This window comes from Corythoichthys intestinalis, chromosome 9 (assembly GCF_030265065.1).
Source record: "Corythoichthys intestinalis isolate RoL2023-P3 chromosome 9, ASM3026506v1, whole genome shotgun sequence".
Classification (NCBI taxonomy): Eukaryota; Metazoa; Chordata; class Actinopteri; order Syngnathiformes; family Syngnathidae; genus Corythoichthys; species Corythoichthys intestinalis.
The window spans coordinates 17,995,977-18,021,793 of NC_080403.1; the positions used below are offsets into that span (position 1 = coordinate 17,995,977).

Below are 25,817 nucleotides of genomic sequence, written 5' to 3' on the forward strand. Positions count from 1 at the left end.
CCTCAATGGGTTGAATTCTAAATTAGATGAAACCATGATCCTGGCGACGCCATCTTCCGGTTGGGAATGCTAGAGCCCTATAATGGTAGGCGTGGCTAAACGGCAGATTAAAAGACTAATTTCTCATCATCTGCGCTTTGCCAAATTGTTGTATACAGTCAAGTCGTCTCAAAATGTGATTCTAATTCACATAATAATGCTATTTAAGATTTATTTATCCTGTCGTACGCACTTAAAAAAAAAAAAAAAATAGCCATCCCAAGCCGATCACGTAGTCTCGCTCCCTCCCTCTCTCTACCTGCTCTTTGTTCGTCAGCCCGTGCACTGGAGTTAATTATTAAAGTCAAAGATGTTGACAAATCTTGTTAAACAGTTGCTGTGGCAACATACTGTGTGTAAGGGAGCAGTTTGAGTGGACTCACTCAATGAAGTATTTAATAAAGCCAATCATTTTTCTTCTGCAGTACTTTATTCTTAGCCTGGAACTCCAGAATCTGTTATAGAGTTATAGAGTCTGGCGACTGTTCCGTGGATCAAATTCCCAGGGCGGAGCAAGCCACAGCAAACAGACAGGGGAGTAGACCAATCAGCTACGGGCAGACGTGACGTTGGTAAAGTGACAAGAAACTCTAGCGCAAGGACGTCAACATACGAGAAGAGCGGAGAACGGAGAAGTTTATTCAACATGGCTAGCGCGAGACAGACAGCTGGTTTTAGCAACTCAATGTGTTTTTGTTCATTTAAAACTGAATTTACCACGGACTGGAACATATTCTCAGCTCTCCCATATATATATATATACACATAATTTATTTTTAAATTATACTTTGGGAAAAAAAGTGTAAAAATGTGTTATAGTATATCTTTCCAATGCTGAAAATCTGAATAAATGGAACAACAACAACAACAACAACAAAAAATTGGGGGTGGGGTACTCTGCGGTTTTTCACTATTTGTGGCGGGTTGTGGTCCCCATTAACTGCGAAAAACGAGGGATCACTGGAGCATGTAAATGCAGGCCATCAAAGAGAAGGGTGCCGAGATATTGACTTGCTGGTCACCATTTGACACCTGTTACTCTCAAGCCTCTTTCGTCTGCTGGCTTGTTCGTCTGCCGCCTGTTTTTGATATCCTCAACCTTGTGCAGGTATTTCAGTGTTAATTTTTTTTTTTGTCTTATTGGCTCTCTCCACACCGTTTAGTTAGTTTTATTGATCCCCGTCAACCTACTGTCATTGACCTTTTTTGTTATTTCCCCCTTCTTCGCGATTACATGTATTTTTGGTTATAATTAGTAAAGCCTTGAACGTATCCCTCAGTTGTCTGCTTTGAGTTTCAACCTTGTTTCCACGTTTGCGGACCCTAACACACTTTGCCCATAAAAGGTTGCCGATAAAGGGTTAAGTAACTATTTATGAGTATTCCTGACTCATTATAACTGGTTAACATTGTGAGCTTCATTAAATGAGTTGGATTAACTTGCATTTCCAAGATTGTGGGATATACTTAAATTGGCACCTTGGGTTCAATCCCCGTTCGCAGCAAATGATTATAGTTAGTCCCTATGTTCCGAACGAGTTCCGTTCCGACGCTGGCGACATAACCCAAATTTAAATAAAGTAAAAAATAACATACTGTACTTACCATCCGTGTTCAGAGGAGTTACTGTTACGCAACTTGAAAAAAAAATAAAAATACTTAACTGAAGTAGTTTACTTAAAATGTTGCGTTTACAGCATTTTTTTTGTCCTTTACATCAAAATGTGAAAATTCAACTGAAATTGATGGACTTGAAATTACAAGTTCGCCAACTTTTTTTTTTTTTTTACAGTGTGCTCCTACTCACGGTGGTGCAGCACATGAAGACGATGACAAAGGTTCCAATGATACCGCCAATGCCGACCAACCAGGTCATCCTGAGGAAGAGGATGACGCCAAAGATGTTCTGGATGCACGGCAGGTACACGCCCATCAGGGTACCAAGTTGGGGGGCCTGCCGAGAGGAGAAAGGGGGGAAGTTTGGTAGAATGTGAGAAGTGAATGTGAAAGAATATAATGTTAGACAAAATATATTGCACGGATATGATGTTGTCATAATTTCACAATTTTATTTTCACAGAAGTCAAACTTACAACTTTTCTCTTTCAATATTTTGACATGATCGTTGGAATATTACGATTTACCATTGTAAAATGCAAATTAATTTCTCATCCCAAATCTATAATTTTTGCGATTAAAACTATTCTATTCACTCTATTCACTAGTTAAAACTTTTATCTCCACTTTTTACTTGAACAACACTTTTTCTTGTTTAATGTAACTTTTAAAAATGATAACTTAATTCTTGTAACATAATTTTATGCCTGATATTTTACCAAGAAAATTTAGACTTGATTTTCCTAATTGGAAAGACTGTTTTTTTCTACTACACACTTTAGTGCTCTTACAGGTTTTGTAGTATTGAAGTTCTCAATTTAAAACTTAAAATGCTATTTTATATCTTTGCAAAAATAACGTAATTTCATAAAATATTGATTTGAAATGTAAGGCTTTATTTTCATGACATGATTTATTACTCAAAGCATGAATTTTGTAATACTGCACTTTTTAATGAAAGATGACACTTTATTCCTGCAAGATTGTGTCATCATCAATGCAAAATGATAACAACAACAAAAAAATAGAATATTAAAAAAAAAAAACTTTTTTTCTTGTAAAAATTAAATTTATCTAGTCATATGGTGACTAAATTTGTATTTACAATAAAAAAAAATGTTTCAAATGTTCAGTAGTTTATGGTCCTAAAATTATGACTATTTTTAAGCTCACAATATTTTTCTCACAATTTTATCATCCTGAAATCACAACCTTTTCACACAACAGATTGATTTGTTTCACAACATCCCAACTTCATTGTAGTGAAAAGATGGTGAAGATTTTTTTTTATTAATTTTATGATGACATTTTGTCATCACCATAATTGGATCATTGACTGCTATTGACACAGATGGATTGGACACTGCCATCAAAGGTAGTTCACATTTGTCTATTGAATACAGGTTTTTTGGCACTAATTTTGTTACATTAAATCTCCATTAGGTTCCTTATTTATTCTGCTGTAACCTCCAGACATGTGTACCAAACCATTTTTATTGTAATATGTATAGATGTTTACCCTGCCTTCGAAGGAAAACATTTTTGAATCTTCTGGCACCAAATCAATATTCTCCGTCCTCCATTTTCATTTTATTCCAAGCTGCTCACACTCACTGCAAGGCTGTAATTAAGCACTTGCAATTTTCCGTTGACGGGTCCTTGTGGAGGGTTATTATATGAGCTCTTAACACACATCAGCAGTCAGGTGTTGGCCTATATCGCTCAACATGAAAAACGTGCCACAGCTGCACAATAACACTCATGACGAGGTCGGTCGAGATGGACTTTTGTTCCAAGCCAAATGTGAGCTTTTACTGAAATATCAAAGAGGCTGAAGACTGTATTTTTAGACTCTTTTAAAGCAGGTTTCTTTAAAAATGCTATGACACTGCCAAGTGAGAAGGTGAAGCTATTGTTAGACTTAAGGCAACAACAATCATGTTTTACCACACTGATTGACTGAAAATTGTTCAGTATTTCCTATGTCGAATTTTAACCTGTGATTGTAATGTGATATCAACGACAGCCAATCAGGGATGCAATCCGAAATTTGTGCTGTTGCTGGGCAGTAGTGATCATGTTTACGTACCAGTGATGAAATCCATTTAGACTCGTAAAAAAGAAACTTCGTTTTGGTCATACTAAGTAAGATTTTGAGTAGGCATAACACAAATTATTCTCTTAACTCATTTTATCAAGTTAATATTGTGAACTTGATTAAGTGAGTTGAGTTACCACAATGAAATACAGTGGTATGAAAAAAATATCTGAACGTTTTGGAATTTCTCACATAAAATCTGCATAAAATCACCATCAAATGTGATTAGATCTTTGTCAAAATCACACAGATGTAAAAAGTAGTGTCCGTTTTAACTAAAAACACCCAAACATTTATAGGTTTTCATATTTTAATGAGGACAGTATGCAAACAATGTCAGACATACATGTAATAGTTTGGCAAAACAGCCCCGAATCATGATGCTCCTGCCACCATGCTTCACGGTGGGGATGAGGTGTTGATGTTGGTTTGGTTTCATCAGTCCACAAAATATTTTGCCAAAACTTCTGTGGAGTGTCCAAGTGCCTTTTTGCGAACATTAAACAAGCAACATTGTTTTCTTTCGACAGCAGTGGCTTCTTCTGTGGAGTCCTCCCATGAACACCATTTTTGGCCATAGTTTTACATATAGTTGATGTGTGCACAGAGATATTGGACTGTGCCAGTGATTTCTGTAAGTCTTTAGCAGACACTCTAGGGTTCTTTTTTACCTCTCTGAGTATTCTGCGCGGAACTCTTGGCGTCATCTTTGGAGGACGGCCACTCCTTGGGAGAGAAGCAACAGTGCCAAACTCTCTCCATTTGTAGACAACTCCTCTGACTGTCGATTGATCAACATCCAGACTTTTAGAGATGGTTTTGTATCCTTTCCCAGCTTTATACAAATCAACAATCCTTGATCGCAGGTCTTCAGACAGCTCTTCTGACCAAACCATGATGCACATCAGGCAATGCGTCTCATCAAGACAGTTCTTACCAGGTGAGTGTTTTATAATGTGCAGGGCAGCTTTAAACCACTCATCAGTCATTGGGCACACAACTGACTTAAATTGTTTGGTAAAAATGAGTTTCAATTTCTCTTTAAGTGTCCTTAGGCAGAGGGTTCAATTACCCCCCCGTCATTATTTGTATGCTATCCTCCTTAAAATGTGAAAACCTATAAATGCTTGGGTGGCTTTAGTTAAAGCAGACATTGTTTTTACATATGTGTGATATTGACAAAGATCATATCACATTTGATGGTAATTTAATGCAGAAATGTGGGAAATTCCAAAAGGTTCAGATACATTTTCATACCACTGTATAACAACTGAGTACTCAGCCAGGGTTTTTAGCTCAGTCCGCTGAGTCGTGGTGGCTTGAGTTCGCTTCCCACTTTGAGCAATTTCATTAATTTATTTATTTAAATTGAAGTCTACTTCACTTAAAGTGTTGAGTTCATACTAAGTCCAGTTTGCTTAAAATGTTGATTAGCATTTTGGAAATGATGGAAATATTTCCATGGATTGCCATGTATTGTTTTGTGAATGAGATCAATGGCCAATCAGGACTTGGCCTGACGTTTGTAGTGTTGCAGGGCTGTGAATGATCGTGCATTAGTGCCATTGTTGGAGATAGGTGTCCAGTCCATTTGAACTCGGGAGGGGCTGGCAGCAACTGAAGTTAACAGTACCTTCAAGACAGGATGGTGTAAAATATTTGTACAGTATATTTACTAGGGCTGTCAAAATTATCGTGTTAACAGGCGGTAATTAATTTTTTAAATTAATCATGTTCAAATATTTGATGCAATTAACGCACATGCCCCGCTCAAACAGATTAAAATGACAGCACAGTGCAATGTCCACTTGTTACTTGTGTTTTTTTGGAGGTTTGTTGCCCTCTGCTGGCGCTTGGGTGCGACTGATTTTATGGGCTTCAGAACCCAAGAGCATTGTGCAATTATTGACATCAACAAAGGCGGGCTACTAGTTTATTTTTTGATTGAAAATTTTACAAATTTTATTAAAACGTAACATTAAGAGGGGTTTTCATATAAAATTTCTATAACTTGTACTAACATTTATCTTTTAAGAACTTCAAATCTTTCTATCCATGGATCGCTTTAACAGAATGTTAATAATGTTAATGCCATCTTGTTGATGTTTTGTTATAATAAACAAATACAGTACTTATGTACCGTAGGTTGAATGTATATATCCATCTTGTGTCTTATCTTTCCATTCCAACAAATAATTTACAGAAAAATATGGCATATTTTATAGATGGTTTGAATTGCAATTAATTACGGTGAATTAATTTTTAAGTTGTAATTAACTCGATTAAAAAAATTAATCGTTTGACAGCCCTAATATTTACTGTATATTACTAGATTCATGCAGTGCTTGGAGATATGCCAATATATATCAGCAAAACATGATAACATATTGTCATATATTTATTCTATTGTCACTGCTGTCAATTTGAATAATATATTAAAACAAAAACAAAACAAAAAAAACACAGAACTCAACTCGATAATACTGCTATTTCTCAAATCAATGATGCAGAATGGCCACTGAATGTCCCTTCACCAGAAAACCAGGGGTGTGATAAATCACCACAAAACACAAATGTATGGTGTATAAATAAATCAGTTATCTTATTGGCTACCATTGATGGTGATATACATCCAATTTATTTGAACTGGGAGGAGGAAAAAATAAAATGAACAGCATCACAAACATAGTCTTTATGACGACTGGCTGGAAGAGAATGATCATATTTTGGTGCCATTGTGGGTGATAGACGTCCGCTGCCAGCCCCTCCCAGTTCAAATGGACTAGGTGTCTATTGTCGTCAATGGCATTGAATGAGTTAACAAAAGTGCTGCTTCTATTTTCCCTCAATAGGTGTTTTCATTTCACACACATGCACACACAAAATGGATTTGGTAAGCGGACCGGGAGCCAGCAGCAGCCCTGATTTCCCTCGGGAGCTGGCCACCGTGAGCGTAGGGAGGGCAGGCTGCTGCACAGCCACAGGTAGGCCAGCAGGGCACCGCTGAGCAAGCTGCGAGGCAACAGCTGCCCACCGAGGGGGCTGGGGTGGGAGCAGGAGGGGTGCACGTAGTCAGGCCCCAGAATAGATGGCTCAGGTGGGCTGGATGCGGAGCCTTTGATAAATTTGCCATGGCGCTAAATTCGGCTTCCTTACGCTCTAACTCTCGCCACTGGCCGCTCACCAAGCAGAACTTTGAAGTAAAGTAACAGTCAAAACCTAATTACGAACCACTATAGTTTTATTTTCTGATACTTACAAAATCAAGGAGATTTAAATCAAAATCTGAGCAAGTGGAGGAGTCATTTTCTGGACAACATGGCTGCCAACGTGGGACTATTTTCAGGTTCAACCATCTATCAGCAGATATCCAGTCTGCAAGCTTGATCAAGCTTGATCTAACCTGAACCGAATCATGTTTGTGACCTGAAAAAGGTCAAACATTGGAGTTCTTTCCCTTTGTGCGACATATTCCTCTTCTGCGGGAAGCATTAGATTTTTGGACTTTTTGCCCGTTCATCCACAAGAACATTCATTCTTTGTCATCCCAAAGGTGTCCGACAGGTTTGAGGGGGAGGCTTTTGACTTGTTTCTTATCAAACCCATTCAAGCAATGTATTTGAAGACCAGAGTTGCGGAAAAATGTTCTAGCTGACCATAACTGAGTTTCCTGTACCGTTATGTCCAGTCAGAATGGATTGGACATCTATTGGCATCTTAGCCAATTTTTTTTATTATTGTTGCAAGTGTAGGTGTCCACACAGATTTATGGTGGTAATGATTTAACACTTACCAGGCTGACCGTATTGGGAGCAGATCAGGGTGGAAATTGAGGATGTAACAATGAATCGATCTGGATCGCTTCATTGTTACACCTAGGCATGTGCCGGTATGAGATTCTGACTGTATGATAACCTTAAACTTAAAATACCACGGTTTCACGGTATTGCAATTACAGCTCTAAAATATGTTACTTTGAGATATTTGGGTAAAAAACGTTTTTTTTCAATTGAACAGGATTTTTATTTTTGAAAACATATTAGCTAATTGGAAAAAGTATAATGTTTAGTTAAGATAAATAAGAAAATAACAAATATTCTAAATAAAATTAAAAATTAATGCAGTCCTTCAGGTGAGCGTAAACCCACAGCCACATTTTATTATCATCAGATTGGCTGGGAACCAATTAGCTGGGATAGGCTCCAGCACCTCCGCAACCCTCGTGAGGAAAAGCTACATGGAAAATGAATGAATGAATGAAAGAAAATAATTGAATTATTTTCTGTAAAAAGCACTTGTGCGTGACTCGTATCATGTTTACAGTGGGGCAATTAAGTATTTAGTCAACCACTAATTGTGCAAGTTCTCCCACTCGAAAATATTAGAGAGGCCTGTAATTGTCAACATGGTTAGACCTCAACCATGAGAGACAGGATGTGGAAAAAAAAAACAGAAAATCACATTGTTTGATTTTTAAATAATTTATTTGCAAATCATGGTGGAAAATAGGTATTTGGTCATAACCAAAAGTTCATCTCAATTCTTTGTTATGTACCCTTTGTTGGCAATAACGGAGGCCAAACATTTTTCTGTAACTCTTCACAAGCTTTTCACACACTGTTCCTAGTATTATGGCCCATTCCTCCATGCAGACCTCCTCTAGAGCAGTGATGTTTTGAGGCTGTGTTTGGGCAACACGGACTTTCAACTCCCTCCACAGATTTTCTATTGGGTTGAGATCTGGTGATTGGCTGGGCCACTCCAGGACCTTGAAATGCTTCTTACGAAGCCACACCTTTGTTGCCCTGGCTGTGAGTTTGGGATCATTGTCATGCTGAAAGACCCAGCCATGTCTCATGTTCAATGCCCTTGCTGAGAGAAGGAGATTTTCTCTCAAAATTTCTCGATACATGGCACCATTCATTCTTTCCTTTACACAGATCAGTCGTTATGGTCCCTTTGCAGAAAAACACCCCCAAAGCAGGATATTTCCACCCCCATGCTTCACAGTGGGTATGGTGCAATTCAGTATTCTTTTTCCTCCAAACAAGAGAACCTGTTATCTACCAAAAAGTTCTAATTTGGTTTCATCTGACCATCACACATTCTCCCAGTCCTCTTCTGGATCATCCAAATGCTCTCTAGCGAACCACAGACGGGCCTGGACATGTACTTTCTTCAGCAGGGGGACACCTCTGGCAGTGCAGGATTTGAGTCCCTGACGGCGCATTGTGTTACTGATAGAAGCCTTAGTTACTGTGGTCCCAGCTCATTCACTAGGTCTCCCCATGTGGTTCTGGGATTTTTGCTCCTCGTTCTTGCTATCATTTTGACGCCACGGGGTGAGGAGGGAGTTGAACGTCCGTGTTGCCCAACGGCAGCCCCAAAACATTACTGCTCTAGAGGAGATCTGCATGGAGGAATGGGCCAAAATACCAGCAACAGTGTGTGAAAAGCTTGTGAAGAGTTACAGAAAACGTTTGGCCTCCGTTATTGCCAACAAAGGGTACATAATAAAGTATTGAGATGAACTTTTGGTATAGACCAAATACTTATTTTCCACCATGGAAAAATAAATTCTTTAAAAATCAAACAATGTGATTTTCTGTTTTTTTTATATCCACATTCTGTCTCTCATGGTTGAGGTTTACCCATGTTGACAATTACAGGCCTCTAATATTTTCAATTGGGAGAACTTGCACAATTAGTGGTTGACTAAATACTTATTTGCCCCACTGTACATTATACACATACTCTCTTTCTCAACACAGGTAGTTGCCAGAGAATAAAAAAACACATTTTACCACCGCTAGACACACTAAACACATTGGAGTTAACTCTCGTAGCTGGTGGGAAACGTTCATGTAAGTGTTTACTAACCTTTAATATGTATAAATGCGATATCATAATGGAGGTATTGCCTCCTCAGTAGCCACCCTCTGCAAACATGTTTTACATGTCGGTTGGCCCTCCTCCTCTAAGCCACGGTGGTCTGTAACTTTTCTGTTGCCGAAGTATTCCCATACCAACGATTTTTTTTTTCTTCGATGGGGGAAAAATGTTCAGGAGTTTCACCCCCTCCCGATATCGTGTTTATGTCCCGGTATCGTGTAGCACCTCTGACTCACTGACACTGAGCAACACCCAGTGGGGGAGGGTTGAGCCTTGTAGCTGCAAGCAAGGGATTTCTCCCTGCATTTATGGTACATAAAAAATAGCAAATACCTTAGGGATGGAAAATTTTGGCCGTTTCGAAACCGTGACATTTTCATACCATGGTATACCTTGAAACCGGTTATCGGTACATGTTTAGTTACAGCCTAATGGAAATCGATCAAAATACAAAATATCGATTAATGTCGTCATCTAATAGAACAGAAGAATAGTATTCTTTAAAATATCTAAAGTTCTTCAGCAAAAGAATTGTAAGAAACAAAACTGCTTTGTATTTTAATTGCTTGTGGTGAAATTGTACTAATTTTGTTAAATGTGAACATTTATCTTTGCGCTCTTCATCGAACCATTGGCCCAAGCTATTAGAGGACGTGAGGATATTACAGGAGTTTCCATATATAACTTTGATTATAAAATTTCCCTATATGCAGACGATGTGTTGGTGACCATCACCAGACCGGAAAAAAGCATACCAGTATTAATATCCATTTAAACATGTTTGGCTCTCTCTCCGGTTATAGACTCAATTACCACAAAACGCAAATTCTTTCATTTCAGTATAACCCTAGTAAACAAGTTAAAGCACTACTAAAAGGTAATTGGAGGAATGACAAGATTAAATACCTGGGAGTCTGTATACCTAAAAACCTTGATAATATTTATGAGCAAAATTTTGTTCCCCTTACAGGTGATATTAAAGCTGACTTGGACCGATGGTCCATCATGCCAATGAATCTATATAAAAGAATTGATTTACCGTAATAAAAATGATAATACTCCCCAGGTTTCTATACCTCTTCCTGGCTCTCCCAGTCGAGGTGAACACTAAACAATTTAACGAATGGAATAGATTAATCTCTAATTTTATTTGGAACCATCGAAGACCTACACCAATAAAGTATGCTACACTTCAGTTGACTAAAGGGGGACGGAGGCATATCTTTACCATGCTTGGAAAATTATTATAAAGCTGCACAACTTAGAACGTTGATTTCATGGTGTGACCCCGCGTACGATGCTAGGTGGAAAACAGTGTTGTCAGTAATGCGTTAGTTAGTAACACGTTACTGTAACCTGATTACTTTTTTCAGTAACGAGTAATCTAACGCATTCATTTTTCTACACCAGTAATCTGATTAAAGTTAGTTTCCTTAGTGTCTCTGCGTTACTATTTTTTCATTGCCTCATAGCGTATGTAGAATGAAGAATATTGTAGTCATGTACGAAGAGCATTTTGAATAGAAAATGCTAAAATAAAAGGTTCCTGGTACGTGTTTCCATGACAACCTCTTAGCTATTTCCTGTTTTGGTCTCAGGTCACATGTTGTGGGACTGAGGCGGGTGGACATTCGCGCCGAGTATTGAGACGTTGCCAGGGAATGTTAATCTGTGGATATCCATGAATGAAGGTGAGTATTTTTCCTTCATTCTGGAGGGTATCAGCAAAAGCTTGGACCCCCTACATGCCGGGCCGTTTCGTAGCTTTGCCGTAGCAACGACGGGCAGTCATTGCTCCAAGTTGGCAATCTTTGTTTATATCATATGCGTGTTGCACATTCATGCCGTGAGGTGATGTGTTCGTTTAGCATCTGTGGGATGTGTTGTAAGTCCGACTGAGTGTAAAGTGCTTAGTTGTTGCCACATTTTGTGGCCAAATTGACCGCGTGTGTGTTGAGAGGAGTACTTCCGGGTTGTTAATGTGCACGGCTGCACGCGCATCCGCGCCCGCCACCCTTTTTGTGTTTTTTGCACTGTACAATCCACTTGTGTGTTGTTGATTATTGTGCCGTCAGTTTGCATTGTTTTACTTTGGCACTGATATGCTGTTAACCATAACCCGAAATTCAGAAGTTTTGACATTAGGCTTAATCTTAAGAGTTAGCGGGGTTTAATTGGTCGGTGGAGTTGATTTCAACAAATCCCAAGCAGTTTGTCAGATATTTGTTAGTTTCAGGGCTCCGGAGTGGCTAAGCTAGTGCGAAATTCTGATATTCCCCTTTAAATCCAATCATCGGAAAGTCAATTACATGTGATGACATTTTTCTGTTGTCATTCTTATGTTGAGGTGGCAAAGGGAGAAAAATGGGTAAAAAGTAACTGATAGATTACTTTTAAAGTAACTTAGTTACTTTGATAATGACGTAATCAGTAAAGTAACTAGATGAGTTTTTTGAGGCGTAATCAGTAATCAGTAATTAAATTACTTTTTCAAGTAATCTGTGACAACACTGGTGGAAAGAAGTGGACAAAGCACAGATTTACATTCCTATCTCATCTATACTGGGGAATAAGGTATTACTGGCTTTTTATTTGGATAAAGTTTCTACTTGGACTAGAGTGCCACTAAAAGTATGGCTTGGTATACTTAAAAATAAAACTATTGAGAAGGATGCAAAGGTTTTACGGTGGCCGGCGTATGACACTGATTTTACTCCCGCAAAAACTGACGGTGGTTTTAAACACTGGTGTAGCATAGGCATCACCGCATATTGGTCATTAACATCAGGAGGTAACCTTTACTCTTTCCAACAACTTGTAAACAAATATGGTCTTGGGAAGACCGACTTTTTTCGATATCTTCAACTACGCCACTATCTTAACACAAGCATTTTAAATGAACGTGACAGACATCCAATAACTACTATCTTTGTGGATGCTTCAAGAGGCACACTCAGAAAAAAATGATCTCTAAAACATACTTAGCATTACACAGGATGAAAAACCTCACCACTACATACATCATGCTCAGATGGGAGAGGGAGGCGGGAATAGAACTTTCCAATGAGGACTGGTTGAATATATGTAAAACAGCGGCTACTACATCTAGCTTTGATTTATGGCGTGAATTCACATGGAAGAATACTATGCGTTTTTTCATTATACCAAGAATAAAGGAACTCCAAAGCAAAAACTCTGAATATGGTAAATGCTGGCTGAAATGTGGAATTTCATCTGTGGGCCACTTCCATATCTTCTTGGAGTGTCCCAAGATCTCCTCTTTTTGGAGACATGTAGCGATGGTTTCTGAGAAGATTTTGTGTTTGAAATTAGAAGCAAGTTTTAATATGTTTTATTTGGGTAATATCTCAAATGGTTTTACAAAACGAGACAGGTACCTCCTACAGATATTGCAAGCTGCAAGCAAGAAAACGATAACTCGAAAGTGGTTAAAAGAAACACCACCTACTGTCACGGAATGGATGGACATAATACACGAGATTTACATTATGGAGCGAATGACTTTTTCCTTAAGAAACTCAGCCGAAAAATGTGAAAGGTACTGGGAGGAGTGGAAACTTTTTCAAACTTAAGGATGGAATTCCTCTGTTCGTATACCCTTACAGACAAACCCTGGATGGCTCGCTCTTTTTCTTTTTTTAAATTTTTTTATTATATTTGTGTCGGTCATTTTGTTATGTTTGATGCTCTACACTGGTACTGCTGCAAACAAAAACGCAAAAACAAAGTTTAAAAAAAAAAAAAAAAAAAAAGAACATATATTGTGTTATATCGATCAAATGCCTTTTGAATGAATCGCGGCAGACTTTGAAATATCGGCAAATGTTGTATCGTTGTACAAAGTATCGATATTGTATCGTATTGTCATGAAAGAGGTGATTTAGCTCCCCTACCTAATATCACAAGAACTGCTCAATTTGATCATCAGTATTTGGAAAATGCACTGAAAAATGCAATTCCCATCTGGTTTATCATCTCAGCTAAACAAAAACTTCTCATAACAGTTTTATTTGTCACACTTTGCAGGCCCACAGTCTTGTTTCCTCTTTGCCCGTGGACATCTACCCAACTGTTGACAAACTTGCTCCAATAAACTGGGATTGCAGTGAACTCCATATCCTTAGTGTGCCTTTGGGGTAAAAGGAAATAGAGAGTGAAAATGGGGCGACTATTTACGTCTACGGGCAATGGATAAGGAGACGTTCTAGAAGGTCATGATCCGGAGAAACCAGCTGGAGGCTGATGGAACGACTGCCATCACCTTAATGACTTCTTACGGGATTTTTCCTGCCCGGATTTTACCTCAGGTCATCGCTTGCATCTCGTGGGTGTAGGGGAGTAACACCTAAGTGCCACATTCATGTTTCAGCGAGGGAGGAGGATGCGGCTAAATGACGAAGGAATTAAAGGGGAGGCGAGAAGGGCATGCTTGTAACGCCGCCAACGCTACCACGCTTGGCTGGACGAACAGGAGTCGATAGAGAAAACGCGTCGCTACTCAGGTGTGCTGAATTATTAAAGAGACTAGCTAACCTCAGAACCCGCCCAAACTTATCATCTGGAACACCACTGCAACACAACTCCGTTGTAATTCTAAGATCAACGTCCTCCGCCATGCTTGCGGCTCACCACTTGGGTGCAATGAGAATGCGAATCTTTTTTGGCCAACTATGTTGGAAACTCACAAAAAATCTTTTTTTCAAGTTTCAAACTGCCTTAGGAACATTAAAAATACAACGATACAGAGGGTGGCAGGCAGGCAGGAGATACAATAGGCAGAGCCCTTGCACTATTTTAAAAGTCAAATTGAATGCTTTTTAAGACCTTAAAAATATAGTTTAAGACCAAAATTTGTCTCAACAATTTCTGATAAAAAAATGAATAAATACAAAGATAAAAACAAATTTTATTTCACCAGAAACACAGAGCTCCTGCCACAGACCGCTGGTGCTTTTCTCCTCTCATATGCGGCTCCATGGCTTTGAACCCCTTTGTCCCTAACGAAAAAATCTTTTTGCAACACTTTGCACCGGGTACTGTTGTTATTTTCGTCAGGAGCCAACTTTCATCCAATCTTCCATTCATTTTCGATTAAATGTATACTTCGCCATCTCTGCATATTCCCGCTCACCTTTACAACCATGAATAACCAGGAAATAGCGTCATGGCAACCAGTCGCTAACGTACACTGAGGTTGCGGACAATGTACCTAAGCCAGACACTTTCTGTAGTTTTTCACCAGGTTTTCAAATATGGAAACAGGGATTTTGGCCCATTTCTCCACACAAATCTTCTCCAGATTTGTCAGGTTTTGGGGCTGTCGTTGAGAAACAAGATTCAGCTCCATCCAAAGACTTTGTATTGGATTGAGGTCTGGAGACTGACTAGGCCACTCCAGAACCTTGATATGCTTTTTACGCAGCCCCACCTTGATCAGCTTGGCTGTGTGCCTCGGATCATTGTCATGTTGGAAGATCCAGCCACGACTCATCTTCAAGTCTCTGACTGAGGAAAGGAGGTCGAGGCTCAAAATCTGACGATACATTTCACCATTTATCGTCTGCTTTATCCAGTACAGTCGTCCTGTCCCCTTTGCCGAAAAGCAGCCCCAAAGCATGAGGTTTCCACCCCCATACTTCACAGTGGGGATGGTGTTCTTGGGATTGTACTCATTCTTCATTTTCCTCCACACACGATGAGTAAAGTTTGTACCAAAAAGTTCTACTTTGGTCTCATCTGATCCCATGACTTTCTCCTATGACCTTTCTGCATCATTCAGATGGTCCCTGGCAAACTTAGACAGGGGAACCTTCTGAGCATAAATGATTTCAAACCATCGCCTTTTCCATTTTCTAACAATTGCTGCAACTGTTGATGTAGACCAGGGGTGCCCAAGTCCGGTCCTCGAGAGCCCCTATCTAGCTTGAATCAAATGATCAGCTCATCAGCAAGCGCTGAAGGAGCCTGAGAATGAGCCGGCTTATTTGATTAATTGATTGATTGATTGATTGATTGACTGCGGCAATGCGTGAGTGTGTCGTTCCGCGCATGCGTTAAATGTTAAATATTTTAACGTATTAATTTAAAAAATTAATTACCGCCCGTTAACACAATCAATTTGACAGCCCTATTATTTACCCTTTTAAACATTTTGTTTTTCAAATTTTTCTTTGTTTGGATCGATTATTTATCATCTAACATATCAGAGAAAATGCGACAGTAACAAAAAAAAAAAAAATACAATTAAGTGAAAGTTATGAGGTAGATATCTGTGACTTTTTTACAGACGCCATTTTTTTAATTGTGACATAATTTGTTTCAAAGTTTAAAATATGCAAGTGAATAATTTTTTAAGGTGTTTTTTTTTTAATGAAATATGTGACATCAGTTGATGATTCTAAGCTAAAAACGACAGACATTTTGAATAATACATATACTTAATTACCTTCGTTTTATGGCTGGGTTAAAACAAAAGCGGTTGCGCCACGTCTGTAAACTGGGGTTTCGAGGGTAAAACGGTCCGGGGGCTTAATGCGCCATGAATCTGCTATGGCAGCATACAAACTTATTGTTCTATCAAACACAACAGTTGTTTTGTCTTAAAATACAGCAGTTTCTTTTAAAGAGGAGTGCAAGAGCAGAAACTGCTTTTTCAGTCTCATCTGTGCTTTCCGCCATATATATTTACTGTATATATATCTTATTTTCTTATAAAGGAGAGTTTGTCTGTGTGGCTGTCTGTGTGTTTGTGTTTTATGGACGCCGAAACGGCTGGCGGATTTTGACAACATTTTACAAAGTTTAACTATATATGTCTGGGAGTGTTCTTATATGGGTTCGATTTCCGAAGCCCTCCATTTAATGCGGAAAATTAATTCGAAACTTGAAAAATTAGAATGGAAAATCCCTGATCATAGAGGCGACAACGCCATCTTTTGGGCAAAAGATACGTCTCTTCCGATTACAATGTCGCAGTTCACTTTCAAACCTTACGGTTTCATGTTCAAATCTAAATGTGCTGCGGTGATAAGTTGTGGCTTTGAGTACTCCACAACAAGACACTGAATTTAAAAAAAATACGTAACATTTTCCGCAAAATTACTAAGGGATTCTTTTCGGCTGGATATTCATACTGTACACAGTGATGGCAAAGTGACTGCACATTAACCCCTTTATGATGTACTTTCACTATTATTACATTAGAGCTGCATCTTTAAGGAAAATCAGTTAGATCTGTAATTCGGTTGTATTGCGTTCAATTTACACAAACCCAAGCAACGCTGGGCCGTACTACTAGTATATACTGTATATAATTGCCAATATCTGATTAAACACTGCAGTTTAAAACTCATGTACAAGTGTGTTTAACTGCTGTAAATTCTGGCGAGTTGAGAGTTATGTATAATTTCTCCGATGAGAGAGGTGAAGATGTAGGCCAAAGAAAAAGACTTGCAAAATGGTGAGCGGGGCATATAAACCATTTATGATTTAAAAGATTTAAAATCCGTGTTAAAGGGCTCAGCTCTATGAATGTTTCATGACGAATGAAACACTCTCAAAAATTTTTTTGGGGGGGGTAGTTTTGGTGACATAAGAGCTCAGTAAAGTGCAGAGTAAATGTTGCGGTTGTTAAAGAGGGAACTACTTTCTGCCTAGGAACGAGGTTTGTCACATGCTAGACTAAATGATGAATGGGGACCGCCTGTGTGGGATACTTGGTTTAGGATGGAGTTCCATTCTTACGTTGGTAACAGTAAGAAATCAACACATTAACTCATCGGCTGCCATTAATGGCGATAAATGTCCAATCCATTTCCTTTAACATGCTGCTACGGACAAGTGAAAGGACCAAAATTCAAGATTTAATGTCTGGGAGATTAAACATAATTGCAAAAATAGTTCATATGTCTTTTTGATTATATAAAGTTTGAAAAGACGGGTCACTGTGATTAATTTTGTTGTGCAGGTTCACATATGCAAATGTCAATTCGGACCCTTAAAAGGAAGTGACATTCATCAAGATAGACGCAGGTGAAAGGCTGCTGATGAGATAACGGATCCGATGCTGCGGACTAATGACCAGGAGGGGTAGTGTGGTGTGTGCACACGTGTGTTGGAGTGTGTGTGTGTCGTATGAAGGGTTGGGAGGGTGATTAGAGTGCGACAATAAAAGGTAGCGGAGGGAAACGGCGTTAATGGGGGAGAAAGTGGAGGTTGTAAAAAGACAAGGTGGAGAGCTTACGGAGTGACGTCGGAGCGCTGGACTGGAAGATTATTTATACAATTGGACATTATGAGCAAATATGTTTAAGACTGTCATAAATATGGGCAGTCAGGATGTAAAACACAATGCTCAGATATTAAAATTTTGCAACATGTTGATGTATAAAAGGGGCATTAAAATAAAAAAAGATATGTATGTGAAAAGATGGTTGAAATATTAGTGATATCAAACTATTTAGAGAATCAAAAGAAATGTAAATGTATAATGTGAATAGCTTTTTATCGGAAAATTACAAAAAAATATAAATATGCTAGGGCAGAGGTCAAGGAACCGCGGACCTCGGTACGGTTCCGGACCCCCAAGCCGTCTCGACCGGATCTCAAGCGGTCGTGATTAATACACGTTGCAATAACAAAAATCACTTTTGTCTGCGGGTTTGCAGAGCTGGAGGTGGGCAACAAACAAAAACCTTAGCGGTGACGCGCGTGAGCCAGCCAATGGGAGTGAAGCATTTGAAAGTTATTTTTAGAACAGCATGTCTCAGGGGCAGTTTACATGGCAACTCTGAGACGCAATGACTGAGTAGCGGACTTGCCTCGCGTGCATATGGTGTCGGCGAAGACGGAAGGCGAAAACGAAAAATTCTGAATCCTGCCTCCAAAGTGGAAGAATCCGATTGCCGGGAATTGAGGAGGGCTTCCTCGGCATGCATACAGACCCCACTCACATGACGTCACAACCACGCCTCCGCGCCATATTGTCCGTCAGCTCGTCGTGTTTACGCATAACCGCTACGTAAATTCATCCTATTATGGCGTGTTTTTCTGCTCGTTAACATTCATAATCAAAATGGTGAAGGCGTGTGTCGCGGTTGGTTGCAGTAACAGAGAAGATAGACGGAGAGACTTGGAGTTCTACCGTATTCCGAGAGACCCGGAGAGAAGAGCGAGATGGTCTGCTGCAATTCTACGAGAAAACTGGGCACCAAATGATCACCACAGATTATGTAGTAGTCATTTTATATCTGGTAAGATGCATTTAATATATATTTAGAGGGTTTTGGGCTGACAACCACAATTAAGATCATTGCGAGGCTAATCGCCGACAACATACAGGTTCAAATTCAAGATGTTTATTTCTTCCGTTATCATTATTTTTTTGAATAATATTTAGCTGGTAACAAGTGAAAGAAGCTGGCCTCATCTACGGATCATCAGTTAAACAGGGGTGTCCAAACTTTTTGCAAAGGGGGCCAGATTTGGTGTGGTAAAAATGTGGGGGGGCTACCTTGGCTGATTTACGTAGAACAATATATTTAAACAAATTTTAGCAAGCCCTTCTGTGTGTCACATTTGCTTTATCATTATTTTTTTTTAATTCATAATTTCAACAATCTCGCCTTTGCGGCGTTCTCTTTCGACGCTCGGTCTCTTGCGAAATACTGCTGCTATGAAATTAAACTAGCTTCAAGTTGCTTTAATTTCTCGCTGCGTATCTTCCCTGTAATGTTATTGTACAGGTTAGCGTGTCTTGTTTGGTAATATCGCGTCACATCAAACTCTTTGAAAACAGCGACTGTCTCTTTGCAAATGAGGCAGACACAGTTGTTGCGTATTTTATTGAAGAAATAGTCCAATATCCACCTATCCTTGAAGCCTCGGCCATCACAGTCAACTTTTTTTTTTAATTGATTGTCGCCTTTTTAGAAAATTGGAAGTAAATGGTCACACGGGGTTATGTTGCTTCAAGTGCTACTCTTAATGTTTTTCAAAGTTTCGTGAGAATAGGCTGAGTTTCTGCGGACAAGATAGTTGTAGATATCAGGGTAGCGGATGTCAGGCAGAGACGGCGAAGATAGCGGGTCGAAAAATATCGATTTAGGCATCAAATATGGATCTGGCGAATGGATAGACTGAAGCTTTTCCACATAATCCCTTTTATGCAACGCATCCAATGAGTTTACAGCATCTGAAAGCACCGGGGCTTCCATGAATTGCACTATAAATTGCTCGACAAATTGAAACCATTGAGAATACGGATAAACAATGACGGACAATATGGTGGCCGGATACAGCGATACGTCATTGTGTGACGTTGGTGAGTGGGGTCTATTAAAGGCTCCTGTCATCAGCACTCGTACACGTCACATTGGGCGTGCGCAGCGGTGCCACTAAACATTAAAAACAGCGGAATGTCGGCTTTAATTTACTGTTTTAATAATATTTTTAAATAAAATATGTTGAATGTTTCAGTTTTTGTGCCTTTTTGAACAAACGAAAAATGCCATTGCTTCGAGTGGGCGGGCATATTTTTTTCCGGGCTGAGGGAGCTTGGTGGGGTCAAAGTGCATCATTCTCTGTCGCCCTGTAAATCTGCACTGCCCCCTAGGGCCTGGCATAAATACTACATCGTTTTCATGCGGAATTGCGACATTGTTCAAATGGAACATCGTGCATTTTCTCCTTGTACTCCAGCTTCCTCCAACAGTCCAAAAACATGCATGGTAAGCTGGCTGAACACTTTAATTGCCCCATAGGTGTGATTGTGAGTGTGAATGGTTGTTTGGCCAAATATCCCCAGTGATTGGCTGGCAACCAGTTCAGGGTGTACTCCACATCCTGCCCATATAGTTAGCTGGGATAGGCTCCAGCACCCCCGTGACCCTTGTAAGAATACCGATACAAAAGATGAATGAATGAATACTACACTGTGCATTGAATTTGTAACATTAAAAAAAAAGTAATCCAAGTCGAGTCTTATCGAGTCTTAACACTAAACACTTAAATTTCGTCAAAAAGATTTAAACAAAATTTTATGAATGATATACTTATTCTAAACAAACAGTATAGCTTGGCTTTGCCAGGCACACTAATTGTCCTGGGTTGTTGGGGCCAAAGTTTCTTAAATCGACACATAAAAAAACCTTGAAATCAGGCCTTCATGATTTTTGTTTCAACACTTACCGCATTGGGCCACAATTTGTTTAAATTTGCTCCCCTGAAAAATGGTTGAAGTTTTTTTTAAAATGAGTCTCAATGTTTGCAATCTAATGGAGTTCCACAATGCTGGGCACTTGGTAAAGGTGAATTCCGGTAAATGAATTTCTGTGTTACCTAAGCATATGAAACTTGTAGTTTTGTCGGAAAAAGGAAGACTGCAACGTTTGACACCCAAGCATGTCAATTTTGCTTTGTTCCAAATAACCGGCCTGCATGGGTACACTTCTGGGGGCATTGAACCGTTGTTACCTGGGCATATAAGGCTTGAACCCATTAAGAGAAGCACGTTTTAAAGGCGCCAATTTAACTCAGCAGCATCTGACTTCCACTCCACTGTGACCTACTTTTCCTCGCGCGTAACATGACCTTACCGTGATCTACATTCCAAAAACACCACTTCTGAAAGTAGTCTTATTAACAGTTCACGGATTTTCAGTTTGTCACTCTATTTGGGGGGAGTACGGTGTGAAAATTTCCATGGCGACTGTCGATAACACCAACAAGGAATTTGACAATTTTCGTTAAAATCTGACAGATGGTTTTGGAGCAATCGGAATATATTGGTTTTGGGAGTTTGTCAATTTTCTGCACTATTAAAAGCGCTGCAATCTTGGAACTTATGAGACACACAATTGATGTCACTCTCTATGAGTGTGTTAAATTTGGTTAAAATCGGGCCATTTTTTTCTGCAACGTGTTTTTTTCGATTATGGATTTTTGATTACCAAAAAAAAAAAAAAAAACTACCCAGGAACACTTGAAGATGCATAGGGTAAAAATGTTTAAATGTTCAAGAAAATCGGTTGAGCCGTTTCGGAGTTCATAGGAAACAACCCCCCCCCCCCCACACACACACACACACACACACAAAGTTCTAATTACAGTGGTATGAGAACGTATCTGAACCTTTTGGAATTTCTCACATTTCTGCATAAAATCACCATCAAATGTGATCTGACCTTTGTAAAAATCACAGAGCTGAAAATACAGTGTCTTCTTTAACTAAAACCACCCAAACATTTATAGGTTTTTTTTATTTTAATGAGGATAGCATGCAAACAATAACAGAAGGGGGAACATAAGTAAGTGAACCCACTGCCTAAGGAGACTTAAAAAGCAATTGAAACCAATTTTTACCAAACAAAAAGTCAGGTGTGTGCCCAATCGCTGATGAGCGGTTTAAAGCTGCCCTGCCCACTATAAAACACACACCGGGTAAGAATTGTCTTGATGAAAAGCATTGTCTGATGTGTATCATGGCCAAAACTGGGAAAGGACACAAAACCATCTCTAAAAGTCTGGATGTTCATCAATCGAAAGTCAGAGAAGTTGTCTACAAATGGAGAGAGTTTGGCACCGTTGCTTCTCTCCCAAGGAGTGGCCGTCCACCAAAGATAACGCCAAGATTTCAGCGTAGAATACTCGTAGAGGTAAAAAAGAACCCTAGAGTGTCTTCTAAAGACTTACAGAAATCACTGGCACAGTCCAATATCTCTGTGCAAACATCACTACATGTAAAACTATGGCCAAGAATGGTGTTCATTGGAGGACTCCACAGAGGAAGCCACTGCTGTCTAAAGAAAATATTGTTGCTTGTTTACTGTTCGCAAAAAGGCACTTGGACACTCCACAGAAGTTTTGGCAAAATATTTTGTGGACTGATGAAACCAAAGTTGAATTGTTTGGGAGTAACACACAACATCATGTGTGGAAGAAAAATAGAACAGCTCACCAACATCAACACGTAATCCCCACCGTGAAGCATGGTGGAAGGAGCATCATGATTTGGGGCTGTTTTGCTCCTCAGGGCCTGGACAACTTGCAATCATTGATGGAAGAATGAATTCAAAAGTTTATCAGGGTCTTTTGCAGGAAAACCTGAGGTCGTCTGTCAGACAGTTGAAGCTAAAAAGAGGATGGATGCTGCAACAAGATAATGATCCAAAACACAGAAGTAAATCAACTTCAGAATGGTTTCAGAAGAGCAAAATACACGTTCTGGAGTGGCCAAGTCAAAGTCCAGATTTGAATCCCATTGAGATTCTGTGGCATGACCTAAAGACAACGATTCATGCCAAACATCCCAGGAATCTGACTGAACTACAGCAGTTTTGTAGAGAAGGATGGACCAAGATTAGTCCTGATCGTGATGGTTCACTTACTTATTTTCCCCCTTGCGTCATTGTTTGCATGCTATCCTCATTAAACTTTGAAAACCTATAAATGTTTGGGTGGTTTTAGTTAAAGCAGACACTGTTTTTTCATCTGTGTCATTTTGACAAAGATCAGATCACATTTGATGGTGATTTTATGCAGAAATGTGAGAAATTCCAAAGGTTCAGATACTTTTTCATACCACTGTATATATAAGTTTAGATAAAATATTAGATACAAATGTGTAAATTCAAAAACAGTTCCATATTGCATTTATTTAATGTGTGAACTATTTTGTTAATTCATTGGCTGGAATAGACAGCCATAGACTTCCAATTCAATTTCACTGGGGGGGCTGACAGCATTCAATTGAAAGCAAGGTTCATTCCCTGCCAAACCCTCACACTTCCAATTGATAGACTGTGTCGTTGTCAATGGCAGACAATTAGTTAATATGCATACTTTCTTTATTATAGCAGTACATTTAAAATAAAAGTGTAATAATGACTACTTTTGAATTATTTTTTTAAGTATGTGATTATCTCACACGATTATTCCTGATTTAAATTTGCAACCATTGATCCAGCTCTAGTATTATATTGTACTATAATATAAATGTAAAAAAAAAAAAAGTGGTAGCTAAAATTCATTAGTTGACAGATGCTATCCCAAATTGGAACTCATTTTTGATTTGGAGTCTGCCACACGGTTGTTTTATGGCATTTCAAGTTCGAAACGTCTGCTCCAAATGAGCTTCAATCACAGGCTACTTTGCACATGAACTTGCTCGACCTCCAGATGCTTCCCTCATGTCACACAACGAGCAATCTGCCAATCTCGCCTTTCACACTGCCGCACAAAGAAAAGCCATCTCCTTGCTCAACCTCCTCCCTTGTGGCGGGGGTCGATGATGAGCGAGATGGAGAGTCGAGCGGGAAATGGAGAGGGAAGGTGATCGGACGAAAAGAAAGAGAGCGATAAATTGTAACAGGCCTCTTTAATGAAAGCCTCTCCCAGTGATGGCGAGATTGGCGCTGGAATTGGCTGCCGATTGGCAGTGCCACAAAAGCCTAATATGCATACTAATTAAAGTATCGGCAGTTTACAGGGTGACCGAGCAGGAATTAGACCTGCACCAAGCCTTTTTTAAAAGTCATTGGCTGCCATTGCATATACTGTAGACCCAACTAACGAAACTAAATTAAGGCGATAATCTGTCATTTAGGCTGCAAAATTTCATTTATTCTTTCATTTATTTGCTTTTTCTGAATAAATGAGTCACTCATGTTTTTTAATTTCATTATTAATTGAGAATACAATTAAGATACTGTAAGTAGAATGTGTATTAAAAAAAAAAAAAAAAATTTAAAGAAAAGTAGTCCTCGGGTTACGACGTACCCAATTTACGTGATTTCGCCTTTACGACGAGCTGGGGTCTTGTCCGACATTTTGTCTCCAGTCATTTTTTTTTTTTTTTGCGCATCAGTATATTGTCACCAGTCGTAACCTTCTTTTTTTACTTTATTTTATTAATATGGCGTTGAATACATGGTTTTGGTTGTTATTTTGATATTTAGGGGGTATTTAGGGGTACTTAAAGGGTTAATTCCGATTCACGTAGAAATTCGCATAGGAACAGAACTCGTTCGTAACCTGGGGACGACCTGTAAAAATAATCCCACTTCTACAGAAGTATATAAAAAATAAAAAATAAAACATCTTCTTTTTTAGTTATTTATTTTGGAGGTTGCTTTTTTTTTTTTTTTTTTCATACTGAATAGTTTTCCACTCTTCTGAGTTATTTTCTTCCTGTTTTAGGATATTTTTTTCTGAATGTTTATTTTATTCTTTTGTTTTAATATTTTAGTAAATATTTTCCCCCTGACATAAAACATTTGACACATCATTAATTCATTCATTGGAAATTTCCGTACTCTTCCGCACTCTTCACACCTCACTAATATTATTTATTGAATTAGAGTTGATTAGACAATCATCAAATAAATTTTCATTTATTTTTATTTATTAATTATTACATATCAGAACAATGATATCTGTCCTATGTAAAATAAATGAATTAATAGACTAATCAATGAATAAATACAATATCATTGATAATGATGATTTTTTTGGGGGGGGGGGGGGGGGTAAAAACAGCTAAATTAACACAACATATATTTCAGGATTCTTTATTTTGTAAATACTCTGAACAATCGACCATTCAAATGTCTGAATCGCTCCATATAGGCTACTATACCCTATATTGTATACAATTCTAGCCTAAAGAATTCATTTTGCAGGTGAGCTCCCTGCAGTATTCCCTGAACATGGCCTCGCTTGATTGAATACTTTTATTACTATCTAGGGCTTTGCGTCTGGCTGACTGCGGAATTGAAAGCAGCAATTCAATTTGTCCGACGGCGTCTACATGTTGCCTTTTACTAAACTGAATTCCATTGTTTTAGATTGAATCAGGCAAAGTCCATCCATTTATATTCGACAGTGCTTAACCTGTTCAGAGTTGTGTGGGAAATGCTGACCTTTGGTGAACAATATTCATGCAACTGACTGCCATTCAAAGCCCTAGACCTCGAATCCATTTTGACTGGGAAGGTTGGCAGTGAATGATAGCTTCCAGCCCTCCCAGTCAAAATGGATTGCCGTCAGTGGCAACCACAGACTTGACACACTGTGCCAATGGCGAGAAAACTCATCAACTACGATTCAAACGTAGAGTGCCAATTGTTAGGGCCTCTTTCATGCTGGCACCATC

General features: G+C 38.9%; 1 protein-coding gene across 3 annotated transcripts in view; it reads right to left on the reverse strand.

Moving 5' to 3' along the window:
• Positions 1-25,817, reverse strand: part of slc12a5a (solute carrier family 12 member 5a) — a 256,090-nt gene that overhangs the window by 47,367 nt on the left and 182,906 nt on the right. For all 3 annotated transcript variants that reach the window (XM_057846906.1, XM_057846905.1, XM_057846907.1), the window contains exon 4: positions 1,847-1,993. In XM_057846906.1, coding sequence (XP_057702889.1) covers positions 1,847-1,993 — 147 coding nt within the window. The remainder of the gene's footprint in view (positions 1-1,846; positions 1,994-25,817) is intronic.